Genomic DNA, 24,562 nt, shown 5'->3' on the forward strand with positions numbered 1-24,562 from the left:
CTAATATAGCTAACAAAGTTTATATTAGTAAGAAGTTACTTATCACACTCATAAGATTGTAAAATCTTAGGTATTAAATTTAAATTCCAGGAAAGGTGTTCTAGGGGTAATCAAACCATTTTATACATACACACACCTCTATATCCTTATTGCTTAAAATACTTATTTCAGAAGAGTATTGTAATAATTCTCCTAACAAACTACTTTAGAGTTCATGAAATCATTTTGAAGCTGAAATCAAGTCATACAACAAACTGCTCCTCTTAGGAATTTTACATATGTTGAATCCCGTGGGAGCGCCCATGAAATTTAAGTCCCTAGTTTCGTGTGACTAAGGAAGAAATTCTGTAGGAGGTATCAAGGTAGATGAAGAGTCTGAGCATTAAAACATTCAGCTTGTTTAGTTTCTTAAGAAATATCCTATTTAAGGAGAAGATAGACTAAAACACTAACACAGAAAAGTAAAAATGTTAAGTACAATAACCAATTAAAATAACAGATGCCATAAGGTAATAATAATGCAAAAACTACATAGATAATGATTTTTGTAACAATAGCAATAGAAGAAATTGGTTTACCATGAGGTGGTCAGAAAAGGTTAGTGATCTTGAATTTTGACTATAAAGGGAAGATCGGATTTAAGTAAGTACTATGAGTGTTTCTGCCACAATAAGTCACAATGGTGGCCATGATTCTCAAGAGTAAAATGCAGTCTCTGATGGTATAGTTGCTCTTTCTTATCTTTTAGCATGAGCATTATAAGTTATTCAAAGAACATACCTTTCAAATATTTCTTTTTCTGTTAAAACATCCAGGTATCCAAAAGGAGAGTCTAATAGGTATAAATCAGCATCTTTATATACTGCTCTAAAAAGAAAATTGATATGAAATTAGATTACTAAAATATTTCCTGTCATTTAGTACAGACAGTTCTAAATCAGAATCAAAAAGATAATTCACAAATGATTTTTGTGGTTTTTTACAATATCCCAAGAATGACTGAAGTGGCTTTGCTAAATTAAGTGGCATCAACCAGGAGAAGTTAAACTGAATCTCATCATACCACACAATTTAAAACATTACCTTAAAAAAAGAATATTTTTAATAATAGTATCTGTTTAGAGCTAAGCACCATGCTATGTGCTGGGAATACGATGGTAAAAATTACATAGTCCCTGCCCTCAAAGATCTTGCATGGTGGTGGGAAAGCAAAGAAGAAGATACACTATTTTGATACTGTAAAATGTCAGAGACCACAACGAAATAGCAGCACTGAAATAGAGGTAAATTTGACCCCTATCAAAAAATTCTTGCAACTATAAATTACTATCATATTTTGTTCCATAGAATTTCAATCTCTCCACCATATTTGTAAGAATTCCAAACAAGTGAAGGATAAATAATTCACAACAAAAATGTACACCCATATCAGTTTTACTTTTCAAGTTAAAAAAAATTACAAGTAAGTATAATCTTCATCAAACTGATCTTAGAACAGTAATAAAATGAAGGTATAGTCCCGTATTAACGGAAATGAGACTAAATCTTCATAACATTTAAATTTTTCAGGTGTGGGTTGTTAGTGACATTACCCCTATCCCACACATAGGATTCAGTGTTTACATATAATTCTTGGTACTTTCTATAAAAATTGTATTCAGTCAGCTTGTAACTAAAAGAAGTAATTTTAAACAATCAGAAATGGCAAAAAGGCAGTGAAATCTTAAAGAATTTTGCAGTGTAAATTATTTTTGAAGATAACATGCAAGAGCTAGATAAAAGACCCCTATCAAAATGTACCCTCAAGGTCTTTCCTCTCTGCTACTCAGTTTTTCTCTCTCCCCTTCATACTTATGACCACAGCTTCTCAAGAAATGGAAATAATACATTCACCATCTAAAACTGGACAATATATGACACATTCCAATCAGAATAAGAATAAATAATTACTTTCAGTAGTACCTCGAATTGTGTGTATATTACAATAAAACCAAATTTTAAACTTTTATTGATACAAACTCAATTCTGTGTTAAATGCCAAGAAGCCATATAACATATCTTAAATTTGAAATGGAATGCGTAAGGTAAGTTTTCCTTTGGCTCCCAGATTAATCAGTTTCTAACTATTTAGAAGCTATTATATTGTCTGTGAATGATCCATATCTAGTGATTTATGACTTCACAAGTAACCCAAAATCAAGTCATGGTTTAATGTCGAGAGTCAAGAGGATCTGGTTCAAACTGTGGCTCTACGATTTCCTGATACAGTTTTTGGCAAGTGAAGCTCTAATAGCCTCAATTATCTGATGATCTCTTCCACAAAGTGGGGAAAACAATTCTTTCTTTGCAGGGAAATATGAGGGTTAAGTAAAATTACACATACATACAAACACACACACAGTCCACCTAGAATAATACCAGGCAATTGCAGGTGCTCAGTGGGTTTACTGTTCCAGCCTCTGAAAGCAGGAGAAAGTAGGAGAAAGGAGCCAACATATCAATAAGTCAATGTGATTTCTTGTTAACAACCTTGCAACACAGTGAGAAGAATTCTATTCAAATAAAACTGGAGGAATATTTGACTTCTTATATTACCAATAATGTTTTAAACTGAAAGTTACAGTTTAACCACAAAGCCTTCTCCTTGACACAAATTAACTTTATGTGCTTCTCTTTGACAGCTCAAAATGCAGAGACTAAGACTGTCTCTACCAAGGGACTTCACTGTCCCCCACAATGTTAGATGTGCTTACCCTATTTATTTTCCCTTAAAGATTACAGACTTGAAGCCAAGTGACATCATTTGCCAAAAAAATGTATGTTTATATAAACTAAGAAGTAGAAACAGAAGCTTAAAGCAGGTGAGTGCCTTGTGGGGTGGGGGTAAATGAGAAGTCCTGTGACAGACTTAACAAAAGCACACTTTTTCCCTTGTGCTATGCAGAATCTCAGAGTTTTCTACTTGTACTAAATCATGCCATAAGGCAAATAAATGTAGAGATGCCAAATAGCATGCAATATGAAAAAGCCATCACCTTTATCAAATATGAATACTAAACCATTATCTATAGTTCCTAAAGGTGATTCTTAACCTGCTAATCATAAAACCCGAGGCATTTTTCAGTTTCAGAAACAGAATATAAAAAATAGATAAATGTCTATAATTTTTACATGCATGATATTTACAACAAATGCTCGCTGAACCAATAATGGGATAGTCACCTTGCTAAGGAAATTCTTGCTCGCTGCCCTCCACTCAATGTGATTCCACCTTCTCCAAGGACGATATTGTCCTTCTCTGCAAACTTGGAGATGTCCTATTATCAAAAACAGAAAGTTAGAGAGGAATTGTTAGTGTGTTTCTGAACTTGAAAGGTACATTTTCCTTCAAATGCAGTCATATATCAGACTGTTGCTCTAACCATAGCCGAAACTTAAAATACCACGTCTCAATTATTTCAAATCCACTTCACTTGGGAAGAATGTGGCTGAAATTTTAGAAATAAATTTTTCTTCAGTTTTTAGAATGTCCTTCATGACCGTGAAATAAGATTTGGAAAAACCAAAAGGCAAACTAAATGTACATGTATGGGTACGTAAATGTGTGTATATAATCCACAAGTCTATTACACAAATTCAAATACTGCTAACATGCTAAAATGCCATTACCTTCCAAATTAAACTCACTCTTTTAAAAGGAAATCTCCAAACATGAATAAATCTCCTAAAAAGAAAAACTAAAAATACTATTCATATCCCCTATGGTACCTAAGCATACTGAGGGGTGGCCAAGGATACTGGCAATTCCTTTCCATACATCTCTTGCCCACCTACCAGTCTTCTTCCCCACCATCCTTAGCACCTCAATCCAAATTCTTCTGTCATCAACTCTGCATCTCTTGTCACCACTGTCCGCATGGGTCATAATATCCTTACTCCCAGTTAGTGAACTCCTCCGTGCAATATCCATGCCAGGCATTGTAAAAGTAGTTTAGAATTTATAAAAAAATAGTCCTTGATTCCCACTCATTGTTAAGTCTAAATTGGAAGACAAGCCATTGTCCTGGAGAATGCTAAATAACATCTCAATGACTTAATTAATTCTTTTAAGATAAGTTACAAGACAGTACACAACTAATTGGCAAATTAACTATATCCTGTAACAGAAGTATCCTATAATAGAAAACCCAAGAAGGCTTTCTGGAAGAGATGAGGTTCTCCTAAGACACGAAGAAGGAGTTAGGCAGAACTCTTCCTTTAGTTAAAAAAAAGTTGTTCTCCCTGTGCTCTACTCATCCCCAAACATCTACTCCTCTCTTTTGTTACCACCTTCTTCTCTTTCCCTCTACTAAAAAAAAAACAAAAACAAACAAAAAAAAACTTTCTCCTTTTTCTTTCACAATCCAGAAGCAATCCACCATCTCTCCTTGACCTACCACCACCATTATCAATACTTAAATTGTCAAAATGGTTACTTCTATAATTCATTGGTTTCTGTTGTCTAGCTTATGAAAATTAAATAGAACTTCCTGAACAAAACTCTAAACTCACAAATCAGGTAAATGAACAAATATTCATTTATACTAAAAACTATTTGGCAGCTCTGGGAGGGTAGAACCATGGTAGCCACTGCCCCTAACGCACTGCTAAAGTCAATACTCCTGACATAGGGGGACCAGAGGCCAGAGATAAAAAATGCTGACATATTGGAGGAGACACAGCAGGACTCAGCAGAGCTGGCCACGCAGGCATTGAAGAATGATCACAAGAAGATGTCACTGACAGCCAGCAGCCCTGCAGGTGAGGAAGACCTTGGTGGTTGAGATGTCTATCAAACCAAGTGCCTCATTTCCTTCTACTGAACTAAATGCTTTTTTTTCAACTCATGAGCCAAAGCACATATGCAGGAGTCTATCCAAATACAAGTACTACAGTTGAATTCCACACTCCAGAGTCTAAAATCTGTAACCTCACTGAAGAAGCACCTCCAGGAACACCTCAGTCCTTAAGTTTTTACTGAGCTGTTGGTTGAACCACACCCTCTGTACTTGGTTGAGAGCAACTAACAAGAAAGCTCGCATGTGTATTTTTCTCCTATACCACATTTACTTCCCCAAATCCCATTCTCTTTTTAAAAATAAATCTTTTACAGTGAAAAAGATAAAGAGGTTGCCTTAGGTGAATATATTGAGTGTAGGCTTTTATAAAGGAGGCAAATTTTCTAACACACTGTTAAAAAGCCAGACAGTGCTGGATATTGGAGTTTTCATTTCCCAAGATTTGAATTCAACACTACACTAGTTAAAAGCTTTTAATATTTTTAAAATTTAGAAATACCAGTCGTTATGTTGATAATATGATTATGATATAGTTACACTTAGGGAATAGATTGTGAATTTAGAGGATACAAAATCCTAGCCCAGTGCAAACATTTAATAATGATTTGTGGAATGTAAGAAGAGAGAAAGAGAGAATGAAGGAAGGGTGGGTAACTAAACATGAAGCAAAAAAGAAAGGTGTGCATATAAGAAAAGGAAATGAAGAGGAGTGTACAGAGTAAAGAAAGAAAATGGGAAAGGAATAGTGTCAGAAGTTGATGTTCTTAGAAAAAAGCAAGAAGATATTGGCAGAATAAAAGAGGCAAGAAAATTGAAGGGGAAAATAAAAAATAGAAGATCATGAATGAACATTTTCACTTTCCCTACTGAATTTAAATGTCCAAAGAGCACAGATGCAATTTTATTACATTAATTTTATTTTATTAAGATAATAAATGAGGCTATTCCAGCCAAATTTCTCTCATTTGTCTTTGTGTGTTATAGATATTGACATTTTTTTCTGCTATTTGTTTTCACTCTGTTTATACCATGTGATCTGCAAAATTTTCATTTTCATGAAGTCAATATATCTATCTGAATTCCTATATTGGTTAAAAAGTACTACTCCACTTTCAGGTTGTTCATGTAATATCCTAAATTTTCTTTTAAAATGTTTATTATTCTTATAAAATTAAAAAAAGATATTCAAGGTACAATTTTTGTTTATACAGTGGTGTAAGAATCTAAGCTTCTTTCCTTTTAGTTGGATAGGAGACACAGTTCATTAAATAATGTTCCTCTGAGGGACGCCTGGGTGGCTCAGTTGGTTAAGCAGCTGCCTTCGGCTCAGGTCATGATCCCAGCGTCCTGAGATCGAGTCCCGCATCGGGCTCCTTGCTCGGCGGGGAGCCTGCTTCTCCCTCTGCCTCTGCCTGCCATTCTGTCTGCCTGTGCTTGCTCTCTCTCCCTCTCTCTCTCTGACAAATAAATAAAATCTTAAAAAAAAAATGTTCCTCTGAATTATATATCATCTACTATTATAAAATTTTCATATTTTCTAAGATCTATTTCTGGGCTCTCTGTCTTATTTCTCTGATCCATTTCCTATTCCTATACTAATACTCTGCTGGGTTTTTTGGTTTTGATCTTTTACAGTCATTAAGTATGATTTAAAATATCTGAAAAAGCACAACTCTTATTCATAAATCTTATGGCTCTTTCTGTTCATTTAGTCTTCTATATAATAACAATATCAGCAACAGCAAAAGTAATAGTAATATTAGCTAACGTATACTGAGGGCTTACTGTATGTCACATACCATTTTAAGCACTTTATATGTATTAACTTTTTAAATATTCAATACAGCCTTATACTTATTTTAAATGTGAGGAAATTGAAAGTTAGGAAAGATAAGTATCATTCCAAAATAGCACAGCTAGTTTGGAGCTAGGATTCAAACCAAGGCAGATCTTGTTTTAGATCCATCAGTAGAGTTTACAGTTCTTCATATATGTCCTATATACTTCCTGTTAGATTTATGCCTAATTTATTTATTTTTATTATTTTATTTATTTGTTTGTTTTAGAGTGAGAGAGAGCGAGCACGTACACATGTGTGCACAGTAGGGAGGGGCAGAGGGAGAGAGAAAGAGGGAATCTTAATCAGGGTCCACAGTCAGCATAGAGCCAGATGGGGGGTTCAATCTCACAACCCTGACATCATGACCTGACCCAAAACCTAGAGTTAGACCCTTAACTGAATGAGCCACCCAGGCACCCCCATCCCTATTATTTTTAAATTGAGATATAATTGACATATAAAATTGCATTAATTTCAGGTGTACAACATGTTTGTTATATGTATATCTTGTAAAATGAGTCACACAATAAATTTAGTTAACATCTATCACCACACACAGTTACAAATTTATTTTTCTTGTGAAAAGAACTTACAAGATTTGCTCTCTTACTAATCCTCCAAAATATACTACAGTATTGTTAACTATGGTCACTTTAGTGTACACACTATATCCCCAGGACTTAATTTCCTTAAAACTGGAGGTCTGTGCTTTTTGATCACCTTCATCTATTTCATCCTCTCTCATACCCCCAACCGCACTCCTGTTTCTGGAAACCACCTATCTGTTTGCTGTATCTATGAGTTCCAGTTTTTTAAGATTTCATGTGTAAGTGAGATAATACAGTATTTGTCTTTTTCTGTCTTATTTATTTTACTTAGCATATCTTCTAGGTCTATTCATGTTGTCACAAACAGAAAGATTTCATTTTTTTAATGTTGGATAATATTCCATTATATGTATGTGTAGAGAGGCATAGAAGAAAATATCTTCTTTATCTACTCATCTGTCAATGGGTACTTATGTTGTTTCCATGTGTTGGCTATTCTACATAATGCTGGAATGGACACGGGAGTACAGATATTTTTTTCAAGACAGTGATTTTGCTTCTTTTGGTTAAATACCCAGAAGTGCAATTGCTAGGTCATATGGTAGTAAAATTTTTAATTATTTTAATTAAAGTTTGCCATAGTGGCTACACTAATTTACATTCCTACCAGTACTCCTCAGTATTTTATTTTTTTCTACTATTGTGAATTGAATAGCTTTACATTTTTATTTCTTGATGATCATTGCTAGCTTGACGAAAAGTTATTATTGCATGCTTATCTACTATCCAGCCATGTTATTGTACTCCCTTAATAATTCTTACAGATTTTTTTAAAAATTATTTATTTATTTATTTGACAGAGAGAGAGAGAGAGAGAGAGAGAGATCACAAGTAGGCAGAGAGGCAGGCAGAGAGAGAGGGGAAAGCAGGCTCCCTGCTGAGCAGAGAGCCTGATGCGGGGCTCGATCCTAGAACCCTGAGATCATGACGTGAGCCGAAGGCAGAGGCTTAACCCACTGAGCCACCCAGGTGCCCCCTTAATAATTCTAACGGACTTATGTTTTCTGTTTGTTTGTTCTTTGTTAGAACTTCTTTGTTTTTTTTGTTGTTGTTGTTGTTGTTGTTTTTGTATAAACAATCTCTTCACAAACATTTAATATTGTCCCTATTTTAAGACAAATGACATTAATTTTTCAACATTTAAAATCATGTCTACTTGGGGATGGTGGGTTAAAAAAAGTTACTGCATTTAAAGTTTCCTCCTACTTCTATTTTTACTTTAAAATTTTATTATAAATATAAATGACTGCTGAATTTTTTGTATACTTTTAGCATCTACTGACATTGCTATATGGTTTTCCTCCTTATCAATATAACAAATTATACTCCATTTACAGATTTCATTCTATTGCAATACAAGTACCCTTGCATTCCTATTATAAATCTTTCTTGGTCATATTTTATCACTTCTTATACCATGCTGGAATCTATTTGTTAATATTTTATCTGATAACATTTTATTTGAATATCTATATCATTATTATGGTTAGCTATAGTTTTATTTTTATATTAATTTACAGATTTTTGTACTAAGACTATCCTGGCTCTAGGAAAATGGGAGAAAAGGGAATCCTTGTGCACTGTTGGCAGGAATACAAAAAATGAAGTAAGTCAGACAGAGAAAGGCAAGCACATGGTGATCGCATTTATATGTGAAATCAAATAAATAAATAAATAAATAAAGCCAAATGAACGAACAAAACAGAAACAGATTTATAAAGAACAAATGGGTGGTTGCTAGAGGGGAGAGGGATGGAAGATGGGCAAAATAGGGGAAGGGGAATGAAAGGTATAAACTGTAAGGCACAAGGATATAATGTACAGCATAGGGAATAAAGTATGCAACAGTATGTGATAACTTTGTATGGGGACAGATGGTAGCTAGATTTATCATGGTGATCTCTTCATAATATGTATAAGTGTTGAATCAATATATTGTATACCAGAAACTAATATACTATTGTATGTATACTACATTTCAATTAAAAAAAAAAAAAAGAAAACTAGTTGAAGAGTTTCCCATCTTTTTCTCTGATTCGGTATAGTTTAAATAATGTAGGAAATATATGTTACTTAAGGGTAAGATACAATTCAATTTTAAAATCATCTAATGACAGTGTTGTTTGAACTAGTAGACTCTAAACCAGCTTTACAATGGTAATATATCTATTCAAGTCCTTTTGTGCTTTGAAATAAATTTTGATCACTTGTTAGTAAATTATCCAGTTTCTCTGGGTGAAGAAATTTTTTTTAGGTTTTTATTGATTTATTTATTTATTCTTAATAGATACATATATTTTTAGGTTTTTAATTTTGGGTAGCAGCTGTGATAACCCCCACTTAGATGTACTATACTTTAAAAAAAAATGGCATTTTACACACCATTGAAAGGCTGTTGAGGAAAGCATTGCTGGAAGATAAAAAATTTTGTCTAACACTTAAGACATATTCAATTTCCTATTAGTTTAGATCCCCTCCAAGTAATTTTGAAGATCACTTCTCTTTAGCTAAGACAGAATTAAACATGTAATGATCTTATTAGGGGAAATATTGATGTATAAGTTAACAGGGAAGGGAGCAGGGAAGGCTGGGAGATATGTCAGACCTAGATGCAAGTCCAACCCCCAAGTGAAGGAGAGAAGGACAGAGGTTGGATGGAAGAACCCAAGGCCACTGTCTAAATCTAACCAACTCTTGGAAAGCCATCTGGGAGTCTCTGAACCAAAATCAGTTAATAACTAGGTCCCATATCCTCTAAACACAAATCTGCTTTAGTATCCTGCCATATTCATGACCCACAGGAAGCTGCCTGTGGAAGAAGTCTCAACACAAACTATGTGTGAAAGATTTCATGTATAGCAACTGGGGCCATTGTTCAATTTCACTGTAGTGGTCCATAAGGCATATCTCATAACTACCACAATATCTCACCCCCCCCTCAATTGGCAAAGGATATGAAATCAGAATGGCAAACAAATATGAAAATATGTATAATCTTACCAGTAATCAAGGAACTACAAATCAGGAAAAAAAGAGAGAGAGAGAGAGAGAGAGAGAGAGGACCTCTGGGTGGCTCAGTCAGTTAAGCATCTGCCTTTGGCTCAGGTCATGATCCCAGGGTCCTGGAATCGAGCCCTGCATCAGGCTTGCTGCTCAGCAGGGATTCTGCTTCTCCTTCTCCCTCTGCCTGCCACTCTACCTACTTGTGCTTTCTCTTTCTCTGTGAGTCAAATAAAGAAATAAAATCTTCAGAAAAAAATAAAGTATTGGGTTGCCTGGGTGGCTCAGTGAGTTAAGCCTCTGCCTTCAGCTCAGGTCATTATCTCAGGGTCCTGGGATTGAGACCCACATCGAGCTCTCTGCTCATCGGGGAGCCTGCTTCCCCCTCTCTCTGCCTGCCTCTCTGCCTGCTTGTGATCTCTCTCTCTCTGCCAAATAAATAAATAAAAATCTTTTAAAAAATAAAAATAAAAAAAAAAAGTATCAATAATGAGAGCTTTCAAAGATGTGAATCAATGGGAATACTCAAAAATGACTGGTAGTAGTATAAATTGGTATAACTACTTTAAAGTACAACTTAGCAGTATCTAGTAAAATTCAGAATGTGCCTATGTACACAAAAACACCTAAATTCAATTGCTTGATATCTACTCCAGAGAAATTCTTGCAGATGTGCAAAAAGAAATATTCAAAGAATTTTCACTGCAGTATTGTGTAAAATCTTGGAAAAATCTAAATGTTCATCAGTAGCAGAATGAGTAAATAAAATGTGGCATAGGAGTAGAAGAATGAAAAAAATTTCTACATATAAGTAGTATGGCTAGACCTCAAAAAGGTAATAGGGACAAAGAGAGCAAGTTGAGAATGATGTGCGGAAAGTCCACCACTTACATAAATTCTTAAGCTACCCAAACAGAACTTAAATATTGTTTATTGATAAGTACATGTATACATAGGTATAAATTCCATTAAATGGATTGGAAAAATATATATCACATTCATCATAGTGACTGTCTGAAGCTTGGGGTTTTATGGGAAAATGATGGTGGAAAGATTTGTTAGGAAGTTCTACTTAGAGTTTGTCCAGGCCCCTAAGGCACTTAGAAATCAAGGATGTTGTCATATGGTTATTTCCTATCCAGAATGGATACTAGAGATATAGGCTATCTTTCAAAAAGCATGAAAATAAAAGATTCCCACATCTGAAACGATTTGAGGTTCTAAGCCAGCGTATTTGGCCTCTTTTTTCTAGATAGAAGCCATTTATGAAGAGAAATGTATAAGTGGGGATGATAATTAGGTAAGTTTTTCAAAGAATGTAAGTCATAGGAAACAGTTGATTGAAAGGAAACAAAATAGTAAAGATACACTGAATAGAATTGTGAATAAGCTCATTATTTTAAGATCAAATAAATTAGTAATATCAATATCCTGTTGCTAATGTGAGTACTTGCCCTGATTGCCTAGTTTATTGTTCATTTGTAGATTTCTTTATTAGTGTTTGGCTTTTTCTATTTGGTTAAACATAGAACACTTTGTTTTGTATACATTGTTAAACATTTATCTTTGCTAATTACTAACGGCACTCAAACCTGATAATATATTTATCTTAAGGGTGGTAGTTTTCAGTCTCCACAACACATTTTCTTCTACGTGAAAATTATAAACTAAAAAAAATAAAAAAATTAAAAAAATTAAAAAATTGTACCACCTGGTACTGTGACATGAGTTTGACAAGCACCATAAGGACATGGGTTGGTTAGAGAAGACTCCGTGCACAGAAACAAATGGTTTTTCTCTTCACTGGCACAAAACTTGAGTTCCTCAGGAGCTATCCATAAAAAATGTTGGAGGAATTCATTCAGTGCCATTAAGATGCTGGGCACGATGTGACTTCTTATGTAAAAACTGACTACTGAGATTTTTAAATAAAAAAACCCAAGCCATAACATAAATCAAATATAAACTTTTAAACACTGTGCTAAACTTTCTTGTTGAAGGAGACACTGAAAACCCTTTTTCTGAAGCTCTGCTATACCACCATTTCATTTCTTAATAATTTTCTCAGCACAGCTTATCTACAGATAAAATCAAATATGTGGATCATTGTTTCTCAAAGTGAAGTATGTGAGCCAATTATTTCAGATTCACCTGGGGAGCTTGTTCAAAATGTTATACCTATTCTCACTCAGATGAATTAGAGAAAAGCCCAGGAATTTGCATCTTGTAGTTATTCTACCTGCTCAAACATTTCCTTACTCTTTTGGCTAACTTCCTTTACAATATGCTGGTCAGAAAGGCAAATGCCAACTTAAAAGGATTCTGTGCATATATTAGGTCTGTTTGAGATTGTAAAATAAAATTTCAAGTGTAAAATACTTGAAAATACCTAGATAAAGAGCATGAGAGAAGGTCAAAGTAATAGTATAATAAGTATGCAATAAAGATTATTATTAAATATATAGTATACTCAACATGATACATGCACTTTTCACACAAATGTTTATCATTTTACTTTTAAAAATGCACCTAAACACCACCCTAATATTATTTAACTGAGCCAGACAAACCAGAAGTTGTTAAAGAGGAATTGCTAATATAAAGCTCACTAACTGACTTGAACATTGGACAAAGGAATGATACAAGGTGTCATTACATTAAAGAGAGGGAGAGCTTTAAGAAAAGGGTGGAGTGTTACATTTAATGGTTCTTTGCAATTTTGCAATATTTGCTAAGTTCATTTGAGCTTCCTGTGACTTTGTAGATAGGAAAATATCATAAAACTTGCTTTAAGGCTACCTTATCACTCTTTAGAACAACCTTGACAACACAGCTGCTTGTGGTAAGGGAGGGGGTGTGAAACTTGGGTTGAGGGAACATGAACTTTAGAGGGGATAACATGCAATAAAACATGTTTTTAAGAATAAATCACTAGACAGTGCCAATTTTATTAATGTTTAATAATTACTAAGCTCTTATGCTTTATACATAAGGAAAATGAGCAAGGAGGAAGATGAAAAGAGGTGTTGGGGAACAGATGAAGGGGTAGGAGAATAGAGGAAGGGACAGAGAGAATGGAGAAAGCTAAAGCGTTCTAGAAAGAGAGTGAAAGAATGAATTTTAACAATTTTTGCACAGAGCTTTTGTAAACATGGATGTTATCCTGAGAGTGCTGGGAAGTTCTTATGATTTATTAACAGAACTTAACACCTACAGCATTAAATACACATGAACGAATTCATAAATTAAAACATGGAGTTCAGGGACGCCTGGGTGGCTCAGGGTTAAGCGTCTGCCTTCAGCTCAGGCATGATCCCAGGGTCCTGGGATCAAGCCCTGCATTGGGCTCCCTGCTCACCCAGGAGTCTGCTTCTACTCCTCCCCACTTGTGCTCTGTTGCTATCTCTCTCTCTCTCTCTCTCTCTCTGTCTCAGGTGAATAAATAAAATCTTTAAACAAAACAAAACAAAACAAAACCCTGGAGTTCTGCTTATTAGGAAAGATAATTTGTTGACCTAAGTCAAACCTGATTACAAGTAGCTGTACACAGAAACACTGGCTAAAGATTAATCCTTGCTAGAAAGCATAAGAAGTGAGAACTTTTTATCAACTTGAAAAATAAAAGCTCTTCTTTCATTGAGATTTGATATGGACCAAATTTATAGCAGAAAACTCAAATTCCAATATAATTTTTACTGCTGGCAACAAAAATACAAAAAGCTAGTTCTTTTATATAATGGATGTTACAGTCTTGTCACAAATATTAAACTATTGCTTAACATTCAAGGATATACATATGTATATATGGTTTTATGTATGAACTTGTGAGTATATACGTAATTCTGTTGATATCTCTAGCCTCTTTAGTGTTTATTTCTGTATGTATGTAGGTCTGTATTTGTATTTGAAGATAACATAAGCATTTTTAAAGGAAGAACTGGAATGCAATGATTTAAAGTGTCCTTGAGTAAATGCTCCCAAGGAAGTAAAGTTAGAAAAGATACTTAAACAAAGTATCTTATTTCTCCTATTCTGGCTCTACATTAGATTCATTTAATTTCTGAACTCCAGATCTCAGATTCTCTGAAATGACATTTAAAAATCTAGTTTTTAAAAGCTTCCTAGATGATTTTGATTCAGTTGGTCTAAGAATTGGCACTTAGGGAGCTGTTAATTCCTTCACTATCTTTTCTAGGTCTACCCACCCAAGATTCTGGGACAAATCCAATGCCCGATAAAGCACTTCTCTCCCAGTACTCTACTGCCACATTACTATGCTATCCTGCAGTTGCTCCTGCTCTGGACTTCCTAACTCAGCTCCCAGCTCCCCAGTGCCTAAATCAGCTTTGGAATTCAGTTCCTTAGCTGCCAGGCTTCAAAAAGCACTCACTCACGCCCTCTGAAGTAATTCCACCATGATCCTTGTTCCCTCAAGACCTGACATTGGAGCCTAGCTGCCCAAGTGGCTCCAAGCAGGCTTCCTGCCCTCTACAGATTGCCCTCCTACTTGGACCTGTCTTTATTTATTTATTTTTAAGATTTTATTCATTTATTTGACAGAGAGAGACACAGTGAGAGAGGGAACACAAGCAGGGGGAGTGGGAGAAACAGGCTTCCTGCCAAGCAGGGAGCCTGATGAGGGGTTTGATCCCAGGAGCCTTGAATCATGACCTGAGCCAAAGGCAGACGTTTAACGACTGAGCCACCCACGCGCCCCTGGACTTCCATATTTTAAAGTTGAGGTTATAAGGCTTGAAGAAGAGATTCTGCCTCAAGGGCAAAGGAAAAGGAGAAAATAATTTGGAAGAGGATCTAGGAAGAAATGTCCTGACTTATTTAAATTTCAAGTGTGTGGTATAGGTGGTTTTTCCAAGATACGCTTATTTAGGAGCTGCAAATAGTTTTCACAGCTATGTCATGGAATTCTCAATGCCATTAGGTCACAAGGCTTTCCTATCATAACTTCCCCTTTACAATCGGCAGATTTATAGTCTTAATGGTTTAATGATACTGTTAACATCACAGTGAGATTAGTCTAAAGTTCTAACTTAAAGCCAGCAATAGTCAATGGGTAAGTCATTAGAGTCTAATCTAGAGTTTCTTTTCTAATAAGAAATAACCCTAATAGAGTACAGAAAAAAAAAAAAAAGTGAGTCAGAAGACTTGGATTCTCTTGCTGATCCCATCAATTATGGATCTTCAACAAGTCCCTTAAAATTTTTACTTCTTTTCTTTAAAATTGGAATGCCAATATTTCATTAACTTCTAACCACAACACTTCCATTATCCCCCTCCAATTTGCATATTCTATTAGATGAATCTTCCTAAAATACTGTTTTTATTATGGCACTTCCTCCAATAAAGAAACGCCACAGTGGAGGATGCTAGAGACCCATTTGCTCTCCTCCCAGGGTACTTCCCTGTACTCCCACCAATTACCACATTTCTCTCACTCCTCTGCAGCTAGAAGGCTGTTTGAGAAGTGGATTTCACCAACTGGATTTATATGAAACACAAAGTGAAAGGGGTGACTTTGTCTTTCTGCCTCTTTTGGCTTTTTTTAAATTGCTGGCAAATGGAAGGACAGAAACCATGATCTGATTGGCCTCTCCTAGTTCAGCTATCAAGATATACCCCTGTTTTTCCAGATCCCAGTCTTGCTGCCCTACCCAGAGCTCCTGCAAAAGTGCAATGCTCTCTCCTGGCTCCGGGCTTATTTCATTATACACTCTGGCCACACAGAACTGACTATAGCTCCTCAAATATAGAGTGCTCCCTCTGGGTTCTCGGCCTTGTACATTCTGTTCTTTTTCTGGAATGTTCTCATTGTTCTTCTTCACTCAAATGACTCCTGCTCTTCCATCATCTCTCACCTGAGATGTCAATTCCTCCAGGGAAGCCTTGCCTGAACTTCTAAGATCAGATTAAATGTTACTTCCTTGTACTCATTAAAGGACCCTATATTAATCAATATCATAGAATTTATCAAACTGCTCTGGTTTTTACTTGGTCATCTCCACTAGAATAAAACCCCCTTAAGGACAGGGATTGTGTCTTGTTCATTAATAATTCCCAGAGTTTGGCAGAGTCCTTAGTTCAATGTTTGCCCTTACAAATATTTACTAAATGAATATATATATAATCTTTCCCCCCAAATATCTATAAGTCAAAAATTAATTGCAGACAGGGACCCTTGTTATAATTGAAGGCAGCATCCACAGTGCCTAAAATGTTACACATCCATGAGAGGAACTCAAATATTTGCTAAAGTCAACTTTTTAATTTAGAAAATTTGAGTCAAGCCTAGCTAAACCTTCTGAATAAAAATTAGGTATTACAGACTTTGCTCTGAAAGACACTAACGGTAATACAATTGCCATTTCGAGGGCTATTTTGTCAAGGGAACACTTATACTCAGAATTTTTAGAAAAAACAAGTTTCCTTTCCTAACAAAGACCTTTATGAACATCACTGAGTTCTAAGGTATGAAATATAAGTGTAAGATCTTCCCTTGATCTTGTTTTGTTAGCCACTGCTACAAAGAAGATAATTCTGAGAGTGCATGGCTCAGAATCCCAGTTCTTCAGGAGGGATGAAATCTTGAGCATAGACATGATGATACATCATGGTTTTTAACCTTTGGAAATGTCATTTTGTTTTGTTTTGTTTTGTCTTTTAATACAAAACCTTACCTTGAATATCTTCATTTCATTATTTATTCCTAAGATAGACTGGTCCCAGACCATTATAATTAAATTTTTATATTACTGTTCTGTTGACTTGTCTAAATCTTACTGAGATCAGCAGTCTTATGGCTATTTTGGTTTTAGAGATGTAAAACTCTCATTTGTTAAGCTAATAATTAATTCCAGAATTTGTAATTTCAATTCCTAAAATCAGGTTCACACTTTAAGAATCCAGCACAGTTTCTCTCTGACAGCAAACTCTAAGCAAAGCTATCACTAGATAACAAGAAAGTGAGAATTCGATGGACCAATGTGTGCAAAGTGCTTAGCACAGCAATGCCAACATGTACTCTCTCGACAGATGTTAGCTAGAGTTTATTTTTTTAAGTTTCAGGGCTCAAATGAAGTGAAATAACAGTTCAGTTCAGGAAGTGCTATGGCATTTCTGTTAGGTTCTGGCTCAGTGATTCTATAAAATAAATGTACTTGCTTCATATTACAGTAAATAAATGGCTGTGCTTTCCAACTTAATTACCTATTAGGAGAAAATTACAGGTGGTTCAAGGTGCAGTCATTAAGTACAGTTTATTCTGGTTTAGGGGACATAGTTCAACGTGTTTCAAATATCTGTTTTATGTCTCCATTATGTCTTGGCTGCTACTGAATGCAGATGTTAATTCCTATGGCCCCTTTTTATTTACAGATCTCTCAAATGAATGTTCCTGAATTCTCCTGTGGACTGACCATCCAAAGGTTAAGCCTCTGTTCACACAGGTTAGTTTTGGCCAGATCTGGATATCCAGAGGTCAAATTCAAATTTAATTAGACTTGCGGTATCTGCATGATGGAATTTATTTTCCAGAACAGTCATTAACTCATTTCTTTGCTTACTTCCCTCCCAAGTTTTTCATATTTCTTGCCAATTTCCCTCCCAAGTTTTTTTTTTTTTCTTTAGCAACTTCTTGCCAATTTTCCTCCTAATTTGCTTTCTTCTAGTGACTTAAAGATGAAAACTGCCAAGCAGTGGTGGTAAAGAAAACACAAGCAGATTTTAATTCTGCAACAAACATAGTAAATATTTTTATTACAATGCATATGTAATGGTTGCCAAGACGAATACTTAATGAAGACCATTTTGCAGTTACAAAAGGATCTCAACAACTTTGTGAAGACCGATTATATATCCTAAGTCCCTAGCTTCTTCTCATATCCCACGCCCCACCACACACTATCATAAAAGCCAAACCCAGGTACTTTTACAAGAGAGTGAGTCACTGAATATAGTCAGTCCAACTACCCATTACCCAAACACCAGCCCGCCTAGAATTCTCTTGCTGTCAACTGTGGGGTTCTATGGTAGGGTAAGATATTGGTGAAGTGTGAAAAAAAAAACAATAACCTGAAAATAAAGAAAGAGAAGAGAACAGTGAAGTCTGTCCCTCTTTTAATAACTAAACAGGGTTACAATCTCCTTAAGAGATAAGTAAGTTAAGAAGGGCCCAGTTAAACTGAGTCATCTTTTTTAAGCTAGCAAAAATTTCCAGGGCTGGTTACAAAAGCATACAAATATTTAGGAGAACCCTCAGGGGTAGTCTGGGTACATGGAAAGAAGAGAATAAGTTGATTGGCACTGGGATATAAAATAGTATCTTAAAAAAAAACAAACCACGAAGAAAACAAACACCTCTACATTTGTCTAGGAATCTGTGGTACCATCATCTAGATCCAAAGTAGGAAACATAAAGCAAGACATGGAGACATTCCCAAAGGAGAAGGGCTGAAGGCGAAGGATCCACACCTGACTTGCTCCCTCGGGTCTGCACACTACAAGTCATTCTATCGGCACAGAGCTGTCTCTGGGCCCTTCCCCGTGATAAAGTCTTTAAGCTATCCCTCTGAGGGAAGAGTTTTCAGCAGACTGAAATCAGAAAACTATGTGAAATATGTTGTGCGTGCTATTTCCTATCCACGCCAATTTACCCCTACCTGCCTGCTCCTATGACGGCAGGCATCACTACATACGCAAGTGCTCTGTAGATATTAGAGCTGAACAAAAACACAAAAATGAGGAAGAAAATATCCCGTTCTCATCTCCAGTTCCAAGTCTGGCTGGAGCACACTCAGAGACAGATCAACGCTGGCAGTCAAAATGAAAACAGATGGACTCACGACTCTTTGTACTGGGGGCCGTGGGCCCTGCGGGGGACTCGGCCAGGGCGACTGTGGCGGGCACCAGCTGCTCCCCCTTGGGGACACTGTGGGAGTTTCATGGTCCTCAGCTCCAAACTCCTCCACATTTAAAAAAGAAAATCCTCCCTTGGGAAGGCCCCCACTGGCCTCTTCTTGAAAGGTGAGGAACGCTTATTTCATGACAACAAGAAAAATATCAAAAGTAGAAACTCTTAGCAGACTGAAAATAGAGGACACCTTTGAGTTTGACTAAGATAGTCTAGCACTTGTAATTCCTTTCCTTACTCCTTACTCAGTAACATACTCCTGCCATGGAACCATCTCGTCCAACCCTGACCAACCCTGAGACTGTGAGACTCAGAGGGGAACAGCTGCTGAGAACGATTCCCGTAACTGGCCTGCCTACCCCAAGATATTGCTGAAACAGTCACCTGAAAGAATTTGCAAGACTGCCTCTCCACGTCCTGGGCGCAATATACCAAACGAAATGTTTAAGAGTCACAGCCCTCAAGCAGTTTGTCATGTGGTTGGATAGATAACAATGGACAGTGAATATTCAGCACCAAGGAAAGCAGCAGACGCGCTCTATATTCAGCGTACTCACTACGTTTACAGAGAATTTAGGGTGCTGGATGTATTTTTGCCTGTTACGAGATGACTAGAAAGGCCCAGTTGCAACAGTCAGCGGGACAGGGGGGAGGAAGGACTCAGAGATCATTAGAAATGAGAAGCTCAGTGTTTTGACAATTTAAGGCAAAGGGGAAGAAGAGCGAAGTGTGCATTACAGAAGCAAAATGCATGTCGTCATCGTTATAAAGTTATTTATTCAAGTCTACCTAGTGGTGTCCTCCACTGGAAACCTTATTAGTAAGACTTATGATCTTTCTGTCTTGAGCAGATGTCTCAGTTGTATGTAATTCACCTTCACGTGCTTCTGTCCTCAACCCACAGCAATCTTACCTGGCCCCCTTTTCAGTTCCTGTTGTGCAAGGAATCCTTAATCCTAAACCAATTTCTCTCTTCTTCTAATTTCTTCAGGAAAAAAACTCTCAGTCTTCCCTGAAGGCCCATTTTCCCTGATACCCTTTCCTTTGGATGGAAATAGTATATAAATATGGCATTCTTGATCTCCTCACAATGCCTCTGCTTAATTTCTGTTTCTTCTTGTCCCTCCAAACCATTATCTGGATTACTGAAACAGTTCCTGTTAGTCCCCCTTCTAGTCAGAACAGCAAATACTACTACTATGATGACGGCGACAACTACTCCTACTGGCTGTTTTATTAAGTAATTTTGGTGTGCCAGAAAAAAATCAAAATAAATAATATAATCTCCATATTAAGAGGACAAAATTCAGTGTATAATAGGGTTAAGTAACTTTCTTTAGTAACCCAACTCTGTCAGATTTCAAAATATATATTCTTTCTGCCATCCCAGTTTCAAAATGCACCCACCTTAATTCTGTTTCTCATATTACAGCCAAGTGATATATCAAAAACACAAATCTGCCTGCATCCTTCTTCCCCTGATTAAAGCTCTCCAAGACCAAATTCCTGAGATTGGTGTACAAGGCCCCCAGTCCGTAGTCCAATGGGTTCATTCCTCTTTCCACACTCAGTGCCCCCAAGTTATATTCTGGTTCTACCAAGACACGGTTCCCTGCACTAACCAACTGGTTTCACATCCTGTGTTTCTGCTCAGTTCCTTTTGTCCAGAATACCCTTCCCACTTTTACTCATCCCTCAGGTTGTCCACTTTTAGAGAAAGCCTTTCCTGAACTGCTGAGGCAAACCAAAAGCCCTCAACTGGGCTTCTGCAGTGCCCTAAGAATACCTTTATTCCAATACTTGCTATCTCTTCCTTTATGTTTTCCCCCAACCAGCCCATAAGTTATTTGAGGAGGGATAATAATGTTTTCATTTTGTACCTGCCCTGACCCCACCACAGTGAACAGTCTGGTACAGAGTCGTGTTTTGGGGTGTGAAAGGCACATAGAAACTAGAATCACTGCCCAACCCCACTGCCATTTCTGGAGCATGGAAACAATGTGCCTGAACTCTAAACTGTCCAATGCCATCTGGTTTCTTTGACAGAATACTCTAACTTCTGTTTGGGTCAGGAAGAACAACTACCATATTTACAGATAACCACTTTTATCATTTTTCTTATAACCACTTTCATCATCATTAAAATTCACATTGATGACTTTTTATAGCCATCTTAATTATACCAAGTTCCATCTTATTTCCATAGTAGTCACTCTCTAATAAGAACTGACTCTAAGAACACATCTACCTTACATCACATTCTCTAGCAGTATTCGCCACCTCAAAAGAAAGTAGAAAGGAGCTAATATTTATAGAATAGCTTATTTACACCAGACACTATGTTACATACCCTATATTCATCCCATTTAATTTTCTCAATAATCCAGTTACCATTTATTCATCAATCTCCCACTTCTTCGGACCAACCTAAACTTCTCTCTACTTTAATGGTAGCTCTAATGTTGTTAATCAAAAAAATTCCTCCAAAGCCATCAATTTCACTCTTGTCACATTGGAATTCCACAGTGAATCATTCTATTAGAGGACATTATCCTTGTACCACCTTCGAAGGTTATTCTTTACATCAGGCAGACGGAGATCTATTCTTATGCTCCCTCCTTTCACTCCTACAGAAATCACTCTTTCATTTTCTATTAGAGCACCAACTACATTCCTTATTAATATGTCTCTTTCCCCTACTGGTCCATGAACCTCTCAAGTATAAGGATCTTATCCTATTTATATTTTTACGGAATGCAGCAAGCCTCAAATGTTTTCAAAATGAAGACTTCTTAACTTTTTCTAGTTTAAAAGTTTATTTGGGCACAAAAGGCCATATACTGAATGTTTTCATTTGTGTTAAACGTCCACAACAGGAAAATTTTAGAGATACAAGGTAGATTAGTGGTTGTTTAGAGACAGGTATGTGTGCTGGGGGACAAGGTAGGTATGAAGAAATGGAAACTGAGTGTTAATGAAACTACTTTTAGAGGAATTAAAGATGTGATGGCCTTTCCTTTGGATGGAAATAGTCCATAAATATGAATATACCAAAAAAACTAACTTATACACATTAAAAATAATTTTGAGGTTGGTCATAGAATGAGAAAAGAATATGCTCTTCTTCCTCTTATCTTCTTTACTTTCGTTATTTTTAACAGCTTTATTATGATATAATTCACATACCATACAAGAGTTCATTAAAACACAGATCACTATAACATGAACCTTTAGAAAATGGACTGTGTATTTTTCAGCTTGGTTTTCCCACACTTAGCGCAATGTTCATGTTAGTAAATGCTCATTTCATGAATGAGGGACCCACAGCTCTGAATTTATTATTAGTAATACAGCTATGGTCTATTTGGGTTAAATATACTTTCATTTGTTGGAATCAAATCACCATTTATAAAATTATTTCGTGAGGAAAGGTATATTCAAAGCAAAAAATAATAACAGTAATAATAAAGCTCACCAGAAACCTTCCAACACCTTTCAACTAATAAATAAGGCTTGTGATTTATCTTGCAAGACACTACCACTCCTATATCCCAGTCCCCACCTAGACAAATATCTGTGGTCTCTAAAAACACCCAGATTTGTTTTGGATAAAATATAATCACAATTTTATCTCTGATTCTCTACTGGCAGATCATTGCTCATTTTCCTAGGCTATGGTTGTTACTTAAAATTATTAAAATCCTCTCAAGTAATTTTGAAGTATCTTTTAAAAAATGCATGCATATAAGTGTCCATTGAGGACACATGACTCACGAATGAGTCAATAAAATTCTCTCCATTTCATAAAGGTTTTATTGTAACCAAATCAGCCCATCATTTTAAAAATAAATTGTACCTTCTCTATGTTTTTGTAAGTCTCCTAGAGCAGGAGTCATATATTTTATTAGTGGTCATATATTTATTAGACATATATATTTTATTAGTGGATTTACTTAGAGTACTTTGCCCATGTTGGAAACTTGGTTAATATATGTAGACTGACTGACTGAATAGGGGACTAATTATATATCTTAAGTAGTTTAAAGATTTCATATGCATAGTCAGAATTATGTCACATAGTTACTTACCTCCTCTAGCTGGCATGCTTTGATGACACTCCTGTATCTATACTCATCATAGGAAACACCAAAGATGATGTTTTCTTTGATGGTGCCAGGCATGATCCAGGAAAACTGAGAGCAGAATGAAATTCTTCCACTGTGCTTAATTTTGCCCTCTGAAGGCTCCAACTCTCCCATAATCATCATCAGAAGTGAAGTCTGGAAACAAAAACCACGGTTATTAAATTAAATCACTTGATCAAATCATTCTCAGAATATACCTCCCTCCAGCTATTATCCTAAGCAGATATAGCTGTTCTGATTTTAAAGGATTCCAGATTAATTCATTTGATTCAAAACTTATTAAGCACTTCCTATTCTGGATTTGCTGCTATGCACAAAAGATACAAAGAGGAATAAAAGAGACAATTACAGTGGAGTGTGGTAAGTGTTGTAGTAGAGGTTCACAGGGATGGAGCCACTGATTCAGATTGTTGGGATGGGTTTGGAGAACATCAGGGAAAGATAAATACCAGCTAATATTTGTTGATACTCGGTCTATGTTGGGTGCTGTTCTTTGTGATTTAACTGCATTCATTTACTTAATCACAATTTAAATAAATTCTGTCAATTTATTTAAACAAACAATGTAGATTCATTTTGATCTTCATCTAACAAAGAAAAGATTAGTTAAAAAAAAAAAAGATAATATTGTTTCCATGAGCCCTTCTTGAAGAAACAAGGATAAAATCATCCAAGAAATGACTGAAGAAGCTTCAGCAAAAGGACTATCAGTGAGCAAAGACTTTATATAAAGGACTGTGAACTAAAATTTAAACTAATGTGGGAATTAGAGTTGAAGAAGATAATTTAAATACGTTATATGCCCTGACAATAGGAAAAGTTTTAAGTAAAATACAAACAAAACAAAGGAAAGAGAGTATAAAGGAAATTTGCTGATTGCCTTATCAAGAAAAGCTGGAAGTCAAAGGATACCATGTAAACGTAACACAGTGGGTAACAGAAGCATAAGCATATTTAACAATACAAAGATAAAGCATTAAGAAAGATAGCACAAGGGCGCCTGAGTGGTTCAGTGGGTTAAGCCTCTGCCTTATGCTCAGATCATGATCTCAGGGTCCTGGGATCTGGCTCTTTGCTCAGGAGGGAGCCTGCTTCCCTCCACCTCTGCCTGCTTCTCTGCCTACTTGTGATCTCTGTCAAATAAAAAAATAAAATCTTAAAAAAGAAAGAAAGAAAGAAAGAAAGAAAGAAAGAAAGAAAGAAAGAAA

The 24,562-nt window shown here is 36.0% G+C and overlaps 1 protein-coding gene across 2 annotated transcripts in view; it reads right to left on the reverse strand.

The window, feature by feature from the left end:
• Window positions 1-24,562, reverse strand: part of CFTR (CF transmembrane conductance regulator) — a 162,929-nt gene that overhangs the window by 72,130 nt on the left and 66,237 nt on the right. For both annotated transcript variants that reach the window (XM_032870720.1, XM_032870712.1), the window contains exons 11-13: window positions 23,298-23,489; window positions 3,223-3,317; window positions 781-867 (exon numbers count right to left, since the gene is read on the reverse strand). In XM_032870720.1, the coding sequence (XP_032726611.1) occupies window positions 781-867; window positions 3,223-3,317; window positions 23,298-23,489 (374 nt within the window). The remainder of the gene's footprint in view (window positions 1-780; window positions 868-3,222; window positions 3,318-23,297; window positions 23,490-24,562) is intronic.

This window comes from Lontra canadensis, unplaced genomic scaffold, assembly GCF_010015895.1.
Source record: "Lontra canadensis isolate GAN:19392208 unplaced genomic scaffold, GSC_riverotter_1.0 scaffold2, whole genome shotgun sequence".
Taxonomy (NCBI): Eukaryota; Metazoa; Chordata; class Mammalia; order Carnivora; family Mustelidae; genus Lontra; species Lontra canadensis.